Source organism: Mesitornis unicolor, unplaced genomic scaffold, assembly GCF_000695765.1.
Source record: "Mesitornis unicolor isolate BGI_N332 unplaced genomic scaffold, ASM69576v1 scaffold514, whole genome shotgun sequence".
Lineage (NCBI taxonomy): Eukaryota > Metazoa > Chordata > Aves > Mesitornithiformes > Mesitornithidae > Mesitornis > Mesitornis unicolor.
In genome coordinates, this window is record NW_010177797.1 from 52,046 (window position 1) to 69,011 (window position 16,966).

Consider the following 16,966-nt stretch of genomic DNA (forward strand, 5'->3'; position numbering starts at 1 on the left):
GAAAGCAGACCTGGGAGCTGAACTGGCTGAAAAATAGCCTGAAACAGCTTTTAATTTGTGCTACTTTGGCCTGAGCAGCTTCTGACTCATTCTGCGGGGAGAGCCACGAACAACAGTGCAGGTTCAGGACACGACACAACTCACACCGTTATCTTTCATTCTTAGCACAACAATTCACACGCTTTTGCACAGGACTGGGACTTTGACAAATGTACCTGTAGGGGTCATTAGGATCTTTGGCATCACAGACGTCTGCGTGGCCATGGCAAACACAGCGCCCTCCAATGCTGATATCTTTGATGCTGTAGTAATACTGGAAAGCACAAGAAAAGTTGGCCGTTAATATCTTCACAAATAAGCTCCATAACTGCCCTACTCAGCAAAATGGGGAGCACAAGTATTGAGAGTGAAAATCCCCATGGGCAACATCCAGGGATGTCAGGTGGCACACAGAGCCCTCAAACACCTCCACCTCATTAGCAAGAGGTCTGCCTTACCCTCCTTGTCACCGTAGGGTCCCTTAAAGCTTTGCCCATCAGGTGCCCCAGCAGAGTGTTCGTCTGCAGGAAGCGAAGCCTGATGTTGGTGGCTTTTGTGAAATTCCGCAGGAGAGGGGAGTAGGAGAAGTTCATGGCTCCTGGGCGCCCATTTACCAGAGAGACAACAATCTGTGAACATAAGGAGGGAAATCAATGCTGTGTGATCCTCTGAGCCAAACCAAATCTTTACCTTCCTTCAGGAACCAACTGACTTGGTTCCCTGCCAGTCTCATGGGACTTAACTGAATAGTTTATGTGGCATCTAAAAGTCAAGAGGGAGCCAATAAGAATATCTACAGTCATTGAGAAACGATGGAAACTCCAGCGGATGAAAACGTACAACCACTCACCTCCCCATTTTCTAAGGGCACGATCCGGGAGTATTCAGTAGTGCAGATGGCATGGTCATCCTTGGTGATACGATCCACGGTTTGCAGCCCGAACTTCTCAATGCAGTCCCTCTTGGAAGCTGTTCATCGACCAGAGATGAGAGCAGCAAGAGAAAAGGAACAGTTCTCAGAGCCCTGTATTGATTTTCCCACACTGACCAACAGGAGAGAAGGGTGTATACTTTGTTAAGCATTTACCACATACAGATTGCTTTGTATCCCCCAAATTACCTAATTGCAGTAAATGAGGAAAGTGAGAACAGCCTTTGTATCTACTGCAAACACCTGCAGAGAAACCCACCCCTTTTTTTTTGGTATTAAGCTCACAGCTTAACCAGCTTGAGCTCTAACCCTGGTCTGAATTTGTTGCCTTGCAGGCACTGGACTTGCTACATTGCTTCTGCTGCACTGAGGAAGAGCTGTTTGCTCCTAGAGCTCTGCTCCTGATGTAGGAACTTATACCATCATGTTCATGTGGTTCCTTAACTTCTTGGATAAGTCCTGAAGAGTGAGCCAGCACAGAACCACACAACAGGAGCAACCACAAGCCACAGCCACTGCTGTGACATCTCCCATGAGGCAGGGTCAACACAGAGGGGTTGGAAAGGGACTTGCAGTGCCTCCTTCTCCCACCTTACTCTGAACTCTGTGATCACTGTTAAACCAACATTACAAAACAGAAATGCCAAAGCCACCCAGAACCACCCCTTGGAGACAGCGACTCAGAGCTCCTGCCACTAAGTGGCAATACAAGGCTGGCTAAAGGCAGGGGACAGGCATCACCAGGCAGGCACACTGCTGGCCCTCCAACCTGCCTTGGGGACACTGCATACCATGACTCTCCTTGCAGCTGTAGCAATGTCCTGGCTTCCCTGCACAGCTGCTCCTGCAAGTCCAGCACTCTCATCACCAGGATGTCCAACATCGCTGTGCTGGCAGAGCCAACCAAGCCACAGTGAATGTGCTGGGACAGTTAAGGACTCACACCTGGCCACATAAAAACCTACAGTGCTGCTCTCAGGCCACTCTCTGGGGCTGTTCCTCTGTGGAAGAGCCTGGGACAAGGCTGCTGCTCCTTCCCACTCCCATTTGACCTGCACCAGGAGCTCCTGAGGGTGCTTCCATAGGGAGGAAAAGGCAGCCAACACAACCTGCTGCTCTTGCCAGCACTGCTCAGCTCACAGAGGGAGCCCAGAGGGAAACGCTGGCCTAATTTATGGGAATAATCCTTCAAAATCTGTTGCAATGTGCCTTCAGGAGGCACGGCCCTTACTCCACGTGCTGCACTGGTCAGCTAAGGCAGGCAGGAGGAACACAGAGATGTTCTGCCTCCACCTCTGGCTTGCATCCGCCCACATCAAATCTCCAGCAATATGGCCTCGCTCCACGAAACACTGTTTTGGCAATGGCAGGAGCTCAGTTGGATCCACAGGAAGATGGTGTCGAAACACTAAACATCAGGTCTCTGGCCGCCAGGCTTTGCTTCACCAGGTGCTTTTTTAAAAGCAATTTATTGTGAAGCCCCAAGCGAGGAGCTTGTCACCACTGGCTTGAGATGATTGATTTCCAGAGCACTGCCACGGCTGGGCATGGAGACAGGATGCTCGGCAAGAGCAGCTACTTGGGAAAACCAAAAATTCCTCCAGTTATTGCAAATCTACACAACTGTACGAGCCAGAAGCCGAGCCCTCTATCTCTGAGCTAAACCAGGCTTAAATCCATCAGACTTATATCACAGCAATGCCTTAAGGGAACAGCAGACTGGAGAAGCCTATCCTCAGAGGCTGCCTGCCCCTCTGTGGTGGCACTTCCCAGCAAAGGAGATGAAATGGGCTCATCCTGCACACCACGCTGAGCTGGGGCAGGCCAGGCTCTACAGGCCTGGCAGGGCAGCTGGGACCAGGCAATCTTTCATGTCCTGCCCCCATTTGAAACGCTGCGTGGGGAACCCTTCACGCGGATAAACACCACCATAAATCTCTCCCTGGTGCTCCTGTTTCAACTTTGGTGGCCGAGGAAAGCGCAGCGCTTCCCTGCTGCGATGCGCTGAGGATTTGCATTGCCACGGTCATTCCAGCCCCCCTCCCCAAGAGGGCCCATCAGCTGCACCCATAGATGCTTTCCACGAGAGTAATTTCTTCCCTCTGTCCACAGAGCTAAGCCCCAAAAAATGGGCAGCCAGGGGAACCAAACACCCCCTGTGATGAGTGGGTCTTGATGGGCAGCACTGAGGTGGGAGGGATGGTATCACCCATGGTGTCTCTGGAGAACGCTTACATTTCTGCTAGCTGCTTTTCACCCCCTTACTGAACTGACCAGTGTTTTTATTAGACCACCTACAGAATTCCCCAGGCCAAAAATAAACCTCTGCAAAGGACTTCTTGTGCTAGCAAATCTGGCAGGTTTTGGAGCAGCCACCTCTTTTATTTCCATGGGAATTTTCCACTGGGCTGTGTCACTGCATGTCACTTCTCAAGGGGGCTGGTAACAGGGCGTGATGGTGCAGGGGTGCAGAGGACTCCAGGAACAAGCAAGTGGGGCCAGGGCTCCCCGCTCAGCCCCAGACCATGCAATAGCGTGACTGTAACGGGACCCAAGAGAGGCTTCAGAGCTGGAAGGGAAATTCTCAAAGAAGAGAGAAAAAAAGCAAAGCAGGCAATTTGACAGCAGTAATTTCCCACCAGCACACAGCAGACGGGAAAACATCTGCACTGGAGAGGAGCTACCACACCAAGGCAGTACAGCAGGTAAAACGGCTGCAGCTATTTCTTGCACAACAAAAGGCCAGCAAAGCTAAAGCACGGGCTGACAGGTCAGCCAGAAATGTAAGCCTTTAGGGGCAGCCCAGGGCAAAGCCTCTGAGCTCACTGAGGTCCTTCCTTGCCATGTTTTAAGCTCTGGCTGTAGATCTTAATTCACATCTCCCAGTTACTGCTGCTGCTTTTGGGAGGGGCCAGTGGGTAACCAGTTCCTCAGCACCCAGCTACCCTACAGACCCTTTGGGAGAAAAGATTTGCAGAACCAGCTGTTTCTGTAGGGATCAGGTTTTAATCAGAGAATGGAGAAGTCAAATGCACAGCCTGGATCTCTGCAGCCGCTTCCCTGCCCTGCTCAGGCTGTATCCGATCTCTGGTACTGATAAGAGCAAGGGGACTGTTCTCTGCCTCCAGATATTGCTGTTACAGCAGCCACTTGGAAGCAAGATTTACTTCTGGAGAAGCTGAAATGTGCCACTCTGGATAAGGTACAGCGCAGACAGACAGAGAGAGGAGGGCAGGGAGAAGACGATAACACATCTCACGTTCCAGATCTAGATCAGCAATGTCCAACCATTGACACTGGTGCCAACTTTGGCACCCACGGAGATTTGGGTGGGCACCAATGACAACACTTTAAAAAATACATTTAGTCCCAGAGAGGAAGAAATTTTCCCTGCTCTGAGGAGCACCACAACTTCAGCTGCTCTGATCTCAGCTTGAACTCTCGCAGAAGAAACAGAGGACACACACCACGCCGCAGCAATGACACAGAAACAACTCCAAACCCAGCCTTGCACTTGCATGTAAAACCATCTTCGCGGTGGCCTCACAACCTGAGACGAAGCTGCAGCTTTCTTGCAGCACTGCCATACTTACAAGCAAAATACTGCCAGGGCTCGTAGGTAAGGCCGAAGTCGGTAGATCGCTCCAGCACCCAGAGGTCAGGACGAGGTGAATTGGCAAATTTGATGAGGACATACGCCACGTGGAAGAGCTGAAAGAAAGGAACACGGAGTTAGTTGGCTGCTGGAGGCATCGAGAAAACCAGAGAGAGCTTAGTGGGATCCAAGGTGAATGAACAAGCTGGCACATCGCAGATCCCGCAGCTCACAAGCAGCCTGCAGAGCAAAATCCTCCGTATCTAAAAGGATCGTGATACAACACGGCTGCTGGAGAGAGCCAGATTAGGGGCTAAGCTCCCACCAGCCCAAATACAAACAAAACACAGACTTGGTGGCTACAGGAGGTTGTGCTGGGCAACACCTCAGGCTTAGCCTCTCCCCGACTACAAACCAGTGCCACTGCCCCACCAAAGACCTCCAGAGGGAACTGCATCCTGGCTTGGCAAGGCAAAGGCTTGGCCCCACCATGGTGCTCTGCAAGGTGATCATGAAAAGCTGCTATGTGTGACAAAGCTGTTCTGGGGGACTTGGCTTTTGGGCTGTTCTTGGGGTAACGGGTGGCACCTTGGGAACATTCGACTGCACCTTGCACATGATATCAATAAAATCCTTTCTTTTTAAATGCTCTCCACATGGCAGCCCTGCTTCACCCACACAACCTGTGTTTTTAGGTTGGGTGCAGAAAAGCTCCAGCACAGCTCCCCCTTCCCCAGGTGTCACAGGGAGGGGAGAGCAGGAGACCCACTTGGCTTCAGCAGAGCTCTAACACTGGGCTGCTCCCATTTGTCTGGGCCCTGACGTGTGCACACACACCCTCGCCAAGAATAAAATAAACGTACTCTTTTAAAGAGCTGAAATGTCAGTGCTGGAGAGAAACAAAAGCCCCAGCAGTATTTCCCTTCTCTGGCTGGCACAGCCTCGCTCCAAGAATCCCCACTCCATCATCCTGTCACAAAGTGATACTTAAAGGCAAATAAAGTTCTCTTATCAGAGAAAATTCCTAACGTCAAAAACAACCCAAAAGGGAGTTTAGTGCTTGAAAAGCAGAGATTTATAGCTCAGGAGTCCCTCCTTATGCAAAGATGGTGCTGTACAAGCATACATCCCCCAAAGATTAACAGGCACCCAGAGGGACACTTTTAAGGGGAGGAAAAGGACGGCTCTGTGCCCATCTCAGCCCACCTGCCCCAGCCATAACCACCTGCAGGAGGGCCAGAACAGCAACCTGCACCTTGGCCCTGCCCCAGCCACACACACCAGCAAGCCAGAGGGTGAGTATTAATAACAACATGTCTCCAAAACAGCCCTGACAATCCATAGGAGACTTTTTAAGAGGAAAAAGAGACAAGGAAGAGGCATTTAAATGTCCCAAATCGACCATAAAGCATGTCTTGGTATGGTCATTCAGATGAGGGGGTCTGGGCGCAGTTGTGTGGGTATCTGATCACGGATTGCTTTGGTTCCCACTGCAAAATCTGGTATCTGGAGGTACCTGAACTTATGCCTGGGTGCAGGCTAAGGGGGCTTGAGAGAGAAGCCTGAGGAGGGATTTGTCAGTGCTCTCAGGGTTTGCACCGCTAAGGACTGGTGGCATCCAGAATGAAGAAATCAAAGTGGTCACCCAACACAGTTTCCTGCTGCCAAAAGAGCCCAATCAAGGGGAAAGCAGACATCCTTTTTAAGTTATCAGAAACTGAGGAAAAACAGACATAAATGCTGCCTTAATTCTCCTCTGCAACCTACGTGTTGTCAAGGCATAAATACTAAGCGTTTTTGGAGGAAAGCAGCATTTTCTGCCTGCTTACCTTCTCTGTTATTTGTTAGTGAAGCCCAAGAGGCTTCAGCTCAGGCAGCTGCTTTCGCTGCAGGACCAGTTCTCACAGCTTCACATCTTGGCATGGGAACAGAGTTGAACACCAGCCAGTGAAGTTACACCTGCCCTCCACTGTAAATCCTCCTCCGGGTTACTCTGCAGGGAATACATTCATACTCCTGCTAGAATCCAGCATAGCCTTAAGCTGGATGAAATTCACTGCAGCTACAGTGTACCTGTACGTGTTCTGGTCTGCGAATGAACAGCAATCACAAACGTCAAATTAGAACCATGAGGTGTATTCCTATCTTCTGCATTTTAGTTTTTGCAAAGCCAGCTATGAGTTTACAGTCAGTAAATCCCATGGAGTTTCTGTGGCATCCTCCTCGCTGTCCAGTTTCATGCTGGAAAGAAATGTTCTTAATTAAATGTCCTGGAGTCCAAGCTCCCTGCACGCTTCCAGCTCTCCGAAGACCCCTGCCTCTGGAGAGCGGGGGTTACGACCCAGTCAAATTCGGACATGGGGAGAGTAGGTTTTTTTGCACAAACACTGAAGCTGGATGTAAAACCAAGCCTAGGGGGCTCAGTGTTTTATATAAAGTGAAAACAGCCAAAAAAAGAACTAGTGGTGCTGGCTGCAATCCTTGGCGTAGGCACTCCTGGGACAGGGAGTGGCAGGGTCGGGCAGTGCACAGGCTCATGACCTGCACGAGCCCTCTCTCACTGAAAGATGATGATGTAGCTGGTTTCAGTGTATTTTAAGTCATGGGAGATGTGGGTTTGTGTATGTACACACATTGGGCACTGGGGACAACTGTGTCCTGCCAAACACGATGTCTCTGCTCCATACCCAACCCCATCGCTAGCACTGCTGCATGCTGTTAGAGTGCTGCTCTGTTTCATCCCACAGTGACAGCAATTTTGGGACACAAAGAACCCAGCCAACACTGCATACCCGCTCCTCTCCAGCACGTACGGGTCAGGGTCATTCCTACATGGAACAGAGAAAATATTCGGGAGTCTGTGACCACAGTGAATCAGCCCTGGAACAGGACTCGCATCCTGGTATTGAGAGGGATTTTTGTCAAATTTGGTGAGTCCCCTGCCCCTCTATCCAACATCCTTATCTCGCAGAATATCACAGCCTGCCGGAAAAAATAAAGGCAGATTGCCTGCTTCAAGTGCATATGCTGAGAAAAGTCAGAGATACACAAAGACAGAGCAGAAGCTCTAAAAATAGAGCTGGCAGAAAAGCCAGACTTTTCTTTCCATGTTTAGCTCCAGTACAGTTCTGCCCAACCAATATTGCAAGAGAAATGGTCGGGTTTTTTTCCACAGCCTTTATTTAGCTCCTATTATCAGTCAGATGAATAAAAACCTCTATGCTCCCAGCCTCTTAAGCAATTTTTTTCTTCCCTTCTCCATGCAGGAAGGAGGTGAAGCACCAGATTGGGTGCACACTCCATGCAAGCAGGTCCTTTGCTCTCACCACCTCTGAAGGCATGCCAGGTACAACTCAACCCCTGACCATCGCCTTGAGTTTTCAGCCAGGAAATTCTGACAGGAGTATTTTAATTAGCAACTAACTTTATTTGAAAATAGCTAGCTGCTGCTGCTGCTGCTAGTGGTTTTGAATGAGGTTTCCTTAGGAACAATCACTTGTGGCTGTCCCAGTGCCTGGAAGGATGGAGCAAGTCCCAGAGCCAAGAGAGGAAGATAGAGATAAGGACATTTCCTCCATCTTCCACCCACTCCATCCCTTGGTATGTTTGGATGGTGGGAAGCTTTATCCAGCACCAAAATCCCATGAAAATATAATTCTGATTACTGCCCAGTGTGAGAGTACAAAGCTTTGAAGTGTAAAACCAGGACACAGAGAGGCAAAAGAAACTCAGCTGCTTATCGAGCAGCATGTTCTCCGTCCGTCTGTCCATCTATCCTCCTGTGTAAGCAACACATGGTAGCAAACATGGACATTTCTCCTCTATTCCCCACCTCGAGACACTGATTTCAGTTTTCCAGTTCTGGGAGGCACACGTGGACACAAGACAGCAAGCTGGACCCAGCCACGTTGCTTTGGTGAGGGATTTTTGGTGAGGTCTCACTCATATTCCTCTGAGGTGCCACAAAGCCGTACAGTAGCATTCAATAAGCCAACTAAACCTTCAGATAGTTGTAATATTGGCAACTGTGTTTCGACAAACAGCAAGAGAGGCCCTTTTTTGGTCCTCTAACAAAAAGGTATGAGCAGTTTTACTCCCAGCCCCAGAGCACACAGGAGTAGTTTATAGAGTAAACCACTCTCTAATTTTCTGCAGGACAGATTTATTACCTCTGGCGCTGACTTATTAAAATAGCACCATGTAAAAACAAAGCAGTTCATCTCTTCCTAACCACTGCTAAGTATCCCCGTGGAGCAGGCATGTGGATGGCATTAACAGGCGCTGCCGTGTTCCTGCTTGGGATTTCCTGGAAGGATCGGATGGAGCAGGTGCGGCTCAACGGCACAGCACATCGGCAATAAATCCCACTCCTTAGGAGCACACGAGGCCTCTTGGACACATGCGGCACAGCCGGGAGTGGATATCAGCCCAAAGGGCTGCAGCACATGCCCAGTGGGCACCTGTGGCGTTTTGGGGTGTACTACACCTCAGCCTGCGTCACTGCACTGAAGCTTGAAACATCCCCAAAACCTAAACCCAAGCAGGAAAAGTGGGAAAAAAACCCCTAAGTGAACCATTGCAGAACCACTGTAGAAAGTGTGTCTTTATTGTATTTCTTATTTTTCCCTGGAGCTTTCAAAAGCAACCAATACTTCTGCTTCCTCATAAGCCCATCTGTCCCCCAGGCACTGCCTTGGTCTGTGTGGCTACAGCCAAGCAAGCGGCTGCCCAGGTACCATGGACACAGCAAGCACTCATCAGGCTTGGAAAGACTCTGTTCTTCCCAGCAGCAGCTGAAGCTCAAGCCAGTAAGTGATCAAGCCTCTTTGTGCACCTTTTATCCCTGCAAACAAGTACATGGAAGGTGAAAAAGCCCTGGAAAGCCAGAAAGCTTATGAATTGCTTTGAATTTCTGTAGGTCAGTGATCTGCCCCTTTTGCATCTTTTGCCTGTAATCATTTATTCTCATTGAAGCAATGGATTTACTCATTAACAGCCTGACTGTCCCCCTGCTGAGCTTCTGCTGTCCTAAGGCGGATTTATTTCTTCCTAGCCCATATATCAGAATCCCTTATTAAAATCACTCGCATTCAGCTGCTGGTAAGTATGTGCCTACCTTTTATTTCCAATCACATAAGAACTATTTCAGCCCTTCTAGACAGCAAAAAAGGTGCTTCCTCTCCAAGCAGGCATGGCTTTTTACGCAGTCATTTTTATAAAATACTCAAGTCCCTGAGAGCAAACAAAACCCACAAAAAAGCACACAAAAATCAGTGTTTGAAAGATGTGTGTGCACTGAAACATGCTTTGCCCTCAATTCTCTCTTTTGCTCACACCACCTTCTGTCTTATACGTCTGTGTCAAGTCCTCACTCCTAAAAATGACGTTTTTCCAAATTATTCATGCAGGGTTGCAAGGTTCCGAATGGATGTCCCCTATGTTTGATTGATAGCCAAGTTTTAGAAATAACCACCCATCCCCTTTCACTGTCTGCAGAGTCCATTGCAACTCATCACACCCATGCTCAGAAACCCCTCAGGGTGCCCCAGGCCTCTCAGAAAGAAACCAGAGCTGCCTGTCCCAGTACGTTGGCTCTTCTCTTCCTCCAGCACGAAAGCTGCTCAGTGTCATAACCAACAGCAACAGCAACCCAATGTTTTACGATGTTATTTTCTCAGCAGCGCCTGTTCCCTCTCTAAGCAGCTTGGCTTAGGTGAACAGCTGATGGAGCGCTTTCCACAAAGGACTTTTTCTTTAACCGCCACTTCTGAGAAGGATTTGGCTCATTCACTAATTTCACACACAGCACTGCTTTATCTTCACAGCATCCCCCTGCACGAGTTGTCTCTCCCCAGCCAATGCCATATGCATCTCCTGCCAAAATTACCAGGGGAACCAAATCTGTGGCACTTGACACAAGGCAGGACAGAGCGGTGCCATCGCTTGTGGCTTGATGAGCCTGCACAGTGCTGAATTGAAGATGTGGACAGCCAAGTTTTGGAAATTACCACCAACAGGGCAGCTGCAAGAGCCCGATACGCAGCAGGTTCAGCCAGATGACACCAAGGAGTGAGACACAGAGGAGTATGGGCAGGATGGGGTTTGGGGAGCATCCCGTCAAATCTGTGTCTGCTTGGAGCTGCAAACAGCAAGTGCCACACAGTCACACACACGGCATTTTGGAGATACTGACACACCAACCTGTACACACAAACACAAGAGTGTGCTTAAACCCCAGCAAGTTGAGTCCCTTTCAAACTCAGAACCAGCCCTTTCTGTGCTTACCCAACAGCCACCCAGGTGTCACTTACTGGAGCCAGATGTACCCAGCGTGGGCGTAGGTAACCGGAGGTGTCACAGTAGAGCAAAACGCAGTGAGGACAGAAAGGGGTGGCTGGAATTCCTCGGGATGAGGCTTCAGTCACTCACAGATAAGGACTTCGCCCACACCAGGCTTTCACTGCGCATTAGGAGATACCCTGCGCCCGGCTGAGACGGCCTTTGCACTTTTTAAGTTGCTGGGAGAAGCATGAAGTAAGAGACAAGACTTAAATGTTTGCCTTTTAGCCCAAACTTGAACTGGCAGATCCTCAGGGAAGGGCCAAGGGGACTGCTGCCAGCACAACATGGACAGCCTAGAGCACCCCAGAAAGGGGTCCACGAGGACTGCAACCCACCCCAGTTGCTTTAATCCTCTCGCAAACACCAGCACAGTGGTGGCTGTAAAGATGCCCTTAAAACATCCTAATGCTTCAGAGATAAGTAACTATATTCAGGATTTCAGATTCTCAGACTATTTACCATGAGGTGTCAGTTATATTTGACTGGTAAATGCTTCTAGGAAGCTTCTGGGAATGTTTATTGGGTGTTCTGGGAAGATAACTGCATTGTAATTAGTCACCAGCAGGATTAGCAGCACTGCATACCAGGGGCTTCTTCCCAGTAAAATATGGTATTATTAAATAAGAGGGGTAAGGAAAAAAGCAGGTCAAAGAAGAGAAATGGAAAATTATCATCAAGTGCCCATGGAGACATAAGGTGTGCTAAGGACAGGCACTGATGGCCCTCATGGTGAAGCAACACGTGCTTGAGGTGTGGTATCTGATGTGCAGAAGCAAAGAAGCCAAATTGCCTGCAAGCAGCTTCATTTAGGTAGGTGAGCAATGAGAAGATGGCCCAGAAAGACTTGGTGTTGTAGAGGAATTTAACTGGAAGTCACTTTAATCCAGACAGCTAAATAAATCCCAGCCACCTACACGATGATGGCTTTGAGCAGAAAAAATTACCACAATACTCCTAGGGCTGATTTTCAAAGTCCCTTGGTCCAGTACCTTATTTCTTCTCTGTTGAACTAATAGGAATTTGGGACTAATTTCAGCAAAATGAAACTATAACAGCAAAAAAAATGTAGTAATCCCAAAACATACAGAAAAATATGCTTTTCTATAAATAGAAATATCAGGGAGTTCCTGCTTGCTAATATTAACTGGTGTACTTGTATCCTGAATCTGAAATTGCTAAGAAAAACCACGACTTGAGGGATGTAACATCAGACAGCAGTTATTTGAGACAGCAAGAAAGAGCAGTCTCTTCAGGGAGCTGTCAGTTCACACATAGGAAGAGTATTTTTTTTTTCTTGGTAATTAATGGGAAGGAACTGACTCGGTTTTTAATGCCAGGACGAAGGGCTCAGTGCCTCCCAGCAAGCTCCAGCATGGAGCTGTGCTAATAAACCTCTAAAGTCCACTTCAATCTGGGTCTGTCTGGGTCATTCTTCAATGCTCTCCACATGGGCCACCTTCCTCAAGAGTGGCTCAGCCCAGCACCACCATGAGAGGATTTAACCAAGAGTCTGCCAGTGAGAGCTTAGTGCTGTAGCAAATCTTTCTCCTTTCCTCCACGTATAATTTCACAGCTCCTAGTTAATTTGGTTAACTGTTCACCCAGCTGCATGCGTGCTGAGATGAGGAGAATAAAGTGTCTGCAGTCACGGACTGTTTGCTTTTAAAACATATAGAAGGAATCCGTGACTTTGGCAACGATCATGATAAAAGCAAGGCATTAAAACATGGCACATTCCAGACCCAGATGTATGGGCACAGCTCTGAGAAAGCGCAGGTCCAGCGCAGCAGAGCTCAGAGCCACTGGTGTACCCAAGTCCTCTGAGCTCACCCCATGCTGCAGCCCCATTTCTCCATGAACCTGGCTGGGAAGAGCAGCTCCAATTCCCACTCTTGCAAGCCACCATTGGTTTGGGCAGGCACAATGCAGCTTACGAGATGCAAAGTGTTTGTGCCCTAAAAGCCAAGGCGAAGCCTCAATGGATTTGTCAGGGCGAGCTGCCTCCCCCAAGCCGAAGCTCCCACACAGCCAAGCAGGAATTTCAGCGTGCACTGGGCCAAAATTCCTCAACTTCCTCCAAACAGCAAACAGCTCCTCGCTAAGAAGTCTGGTCTGACCTTTCATAGCACTTCATTTCTTCTGCTTCACAATTAAGAAGCAGCAGCAGAACAGCACAGCCATCAAGTTTTGCACAGTTTCTATATGGAAACTGTTGGCCACTGAAGATCAGCTTGGGAGTGCTGAAGTGAATCACCATGTGGCATGGTATGGGGTACCTACATTGTACTGCTGATGTCTAAGCTCAGCGAACACCATGGTTCAACCACAGCCTGGTAAAGACGGGGTGCCTCCCAGTGCAAAACCCCCAGAGACATTTCAAGTCAAGTAAAGAAACTGCTGCAGTCAGAAAGCAGAGTCTGTCTGCTTCTCTGTTTAGGTCCAAACTGCACAGCTCAAGCTCTCTCTCAAGCTCCTGTGAGATGCAATGCTCGGCAAGTTTCAAAACCATCCTTCAAGAAAGGATTTTGGTTCAAACCTCCTGGAGTCTGCGTGACTCTGCAACCAGTTCCTGCAGCTCACTGTATCTCTCCACCACCACTCTGCCTTCAACACCTCCCCAGCTCAGGCAGCTGGAGAAAAATCTGCAATGCAGATGGGCAGGAGAGCTCTCTCCATTGGGATAACAACTCCCGAATGATACAACTCCGATTGCCCTACAAGCTGGGGTGGGAGGCCAAAATACACAGTGATGAGTTTCTTGTCTTTGTAGAGGTGTCAGACATCACAAGATGGATTCGTGGAAAAGGAATGTGAGGGAGGAAAAGCTGAGGATGGTACATGAGAGGCCTTGTGATTTAAGCCAGGTATAAAAGCAAAATCCTTTAAATGGACCAAGATTAGAACAATACAAATTCAGTGAAGTAATATACATGATGTCATACAGCTCTGAACATAATGAACTTGCATCTAACGGGTGGTCCAAGTCAAACTAGAAGCTGTTACAGGTACATTACAAGCCAAGCTGGCTGTGCAGAGCGGTTGGTGAGAAAAGTAAGGATCCTGACTGGCAAGAAGTTCAGATTCCCTTGAACTTTCCAGTCCGTCAGCTCACCCGTATTCTCTGTGCATTATCTCTGCTTACAGGGTTTACTCTTTTATTGTTGTCTTATCTCCAGCCTCTTCCTCCTCAGCTTCAAAAAAGAACATTTAACATCACAGAACAATATGAATGAGCTAAGGAAAAAAAAGTCTGTGTGTATATATCTATATCTATATCTACCAGTCCAAACTCTTTGTCAACCTGACTATCCAGCGCAATTGCAGAGGCAGGATGGGGTTTTGCATGCAGAGATGAGGAAAAGCAACCTCCCATGGTTGATGAGGACAAGATAATCACAAACCCCCCCCAGCTTGGTAAAGCACTGGTCAGACCTATCTGCAGCCCATCACTAATCTCAAGCCAGGCAGCATCCACTAGGTTCACGGGAGGAGAAACACAAACACATCTCAGCTATGTTTGTACATGGTTTACTCTTGAGTATGATGGATCAATTAAGTAGCCTATTTGCAATCCATGTTGCAACAACTGTACAGCAGCTGATTCCTGCAGTTATCTTTGTGATAGTGCACTGAAAAGTGTCTCTGAGGAGATGGAGAAAACAACCTCCTGCATCCAGCTGAGGAGACTATGTCCCAGAGAAGACCTTTTCTACAGACAACACGCATTCATGACTACTGAAAGAAATCTCCATGCCTGTCAGGCCAGTGAGACAGATCCCAGGCAGCAGGGAGCCCTCGATAGCACAGCAAGATTCACACGTCTGCAGGGGCACAGACCCACAGCAGCACTCAGGCACCAACCAGATGCCTTGAGGGGCTCCTAAACCGCCCCACTCCTCAATATGCAGGATAGCAAGCCTTGCAGCAATTATCTGCTCGCTTTGGGTTTTGTTTTTATTTTAAAATAAACCAAAAAGCCCCAAACTCCCTGGTCCCAGCACCTCCCACACAGGCCAGGACTCATGAATCACCAGAGCCCAGCCTGCTGCTGTGGGATTTTTGTGCAAGCCCGTATCTGCCCAGGAAGAGCACAGTTATGACACCAGAGGCTCCATTCGAGACGAATGCAATCTCCCGAGATAAGGCTTGTCTGTGGTGAAAGGAAATTGGCTGCTTTGTTTCAAACCAGACTCCTATTGGAAGTACCTCTCTGCATCTCCTCCACAAAGCTGCTCTGCCCCGTGGCTCCGCACCAGCAGAGCCCAAGAATAAATCACTGCAGCCGGCTCCCCGCCAGCAATGAGGACTGCGGTCTCCTGTGAAACAGCCCTCCCTGGGACTGACTTAATTGGACCCTTTAGACTCGCTTCACATTTCCAAAAGAGGCCACTGTGCCCCATCATTATTTGCTCACTGCAGAAGCAAACTCAGGAGCTGTATCCATCAAAGCCTGAGGCTAACGAAGACCGGTAATCAATTCGCAATCCCTCAACGTGCCTCATCAGGGGTTTCTGAAACCTAGATGTGCTGCAGGATGTTCACCTACTCTGGCTACGCTGCAACTCTCTTGCAAAGCAGCTTTGAGGTCACCCGGGCAATTTGAGTTTTGAGTTATTTTTAGGGCTCCAAATTATGTAGGGATATCCGGGAAGACTTCACCGATCCAGTCCAATTCCCACACAAACTCAATGTATCCTCAAGAGGTTTTTCTTAATGTGTGGCTTATGCCCTCCTGCTTCTATTGGTATTTTAATTCCTTTTAAAAAATTCTTATTAAACATTATTTTAACGGGAAAAATATGCTGCAGTCTTTGTGGGTGAAACAGATATTTTAAAGCATTTCTCACATTAGGAATGAAGGTTCAGAATGTCTGAAAAGTCCATTCACATCCTGCCTTTCCTGGTAGCTTTGGGCTGTTGCCACAGAAAGCAGGGGAGAAACAAAAAGGATAGAGACATCTTTAAAGGCACATAGGTAGGAGAGAGCACAATGGGTGATTTAAGCTGCAAGTCAGGCTTTGCAGAGATGATTTAGATCACATTTAACCATTGATGCCAGCCCTCTCTCTCTGTTTCCTTGTCTTTCTGAGATGATCCCCTCAGATCCAGACGTTGCCACTGCAGCCCCAGCATCACCACCTCTGTGGGAGCCCTGGGTGGGATGCAGCAACTACAGACAGTAACTCTTGCAGATGCCCAAATTTCTCTCCTCTAACTTCATGCAACTTCTTGACCAAAGAGGGGAACTATGTGCCAAACTTCAGCAACTTAATCACCTCAGATTAGTTGGAATAAGTGCAAGGTGGTGTCCTGCAACCCTCCTATTTGTGGAAGTGCCCTGGCCAAGATCAGTAGGAGGATGCAAGCTGGAGCATCCTTGCTATGAGCAAAGCCAACACTGGCAGAGGAGAGAATGCTCCATGAAGCTGGAATTCACCCCTCCTCCTCTTAATCCAAAATAGCCCCATTGCTGGCTCATCGGGCTCGCTCCAGGACTCAACTGCTCTGGGGTCAGACAAGGAGAAGGGAGCTGTAGGCTGGAGATGTGCAGTGAAGGCAGCAGCGTGTCTGCTGAAAGGGAAGGTTATCACTGGAAGGTTAATGCAGAGGGGCTGTTTCAGATTGCTCATGATTTCTGCTTTGTTGTTTTTTCAAACTTTTTTGAATCTGTACCCAAATAAAGCAACCATGCATGGCCTGGGGACCACTGATGTATTAAGAAAAGACCACAGCAACTCCTCAGCCCGTCCATCACACCGGCATTCGCTCCCTCTGCAGCCAGCTTGGCTTGCTGCACGCTGCTGTGCGGAAAACAAATGATACTAACTCGCTTGTCTACAGCATATTATGTTTTGAAATATTTATTGCCACCCCAATAGGAAGAAAGAAACATTTCTCTCTTGGACATAATGAAGAACACATTTCCAGTACTTAACAGCTGGAAGCTGGAAAGGTAGCCAAAGAAAATCCCTAACTAGTTTTTCTTCTTCCTTTAAAGTAAGCATCTGGAAAACTCATTTGCTGGGGAAAAGGAACCATCCTGAACCAACCTGGGGAAA

The 16,966-nt window shown here is 48.4% G+C and overlaps 1 protein-coding gene across 1 annotated transcript in view; it reads right to left on the bottom strand.

Moving 5' to 3' along the window:
* Positions 1-16,966, bottom strand: part of LAMA5 (laminin, alpha 5) — a 78,677-nt gene that overhangs the window by 43,426 nt on the left and 18,285 nt on the right. The window contains 4 exon segments of the mRNA XM_010182207.1: positions 216-313; positions 498-668; positions 890-1,008; positions 4,564-4,681. Coding sequence (XP_010180509.1) covers positions 216-313; positions 498-632 — 233 coding nt within the window. The 5' untranslated portion in view covers positions 633-668; positions 890-1,008; positions 4,564-4,681.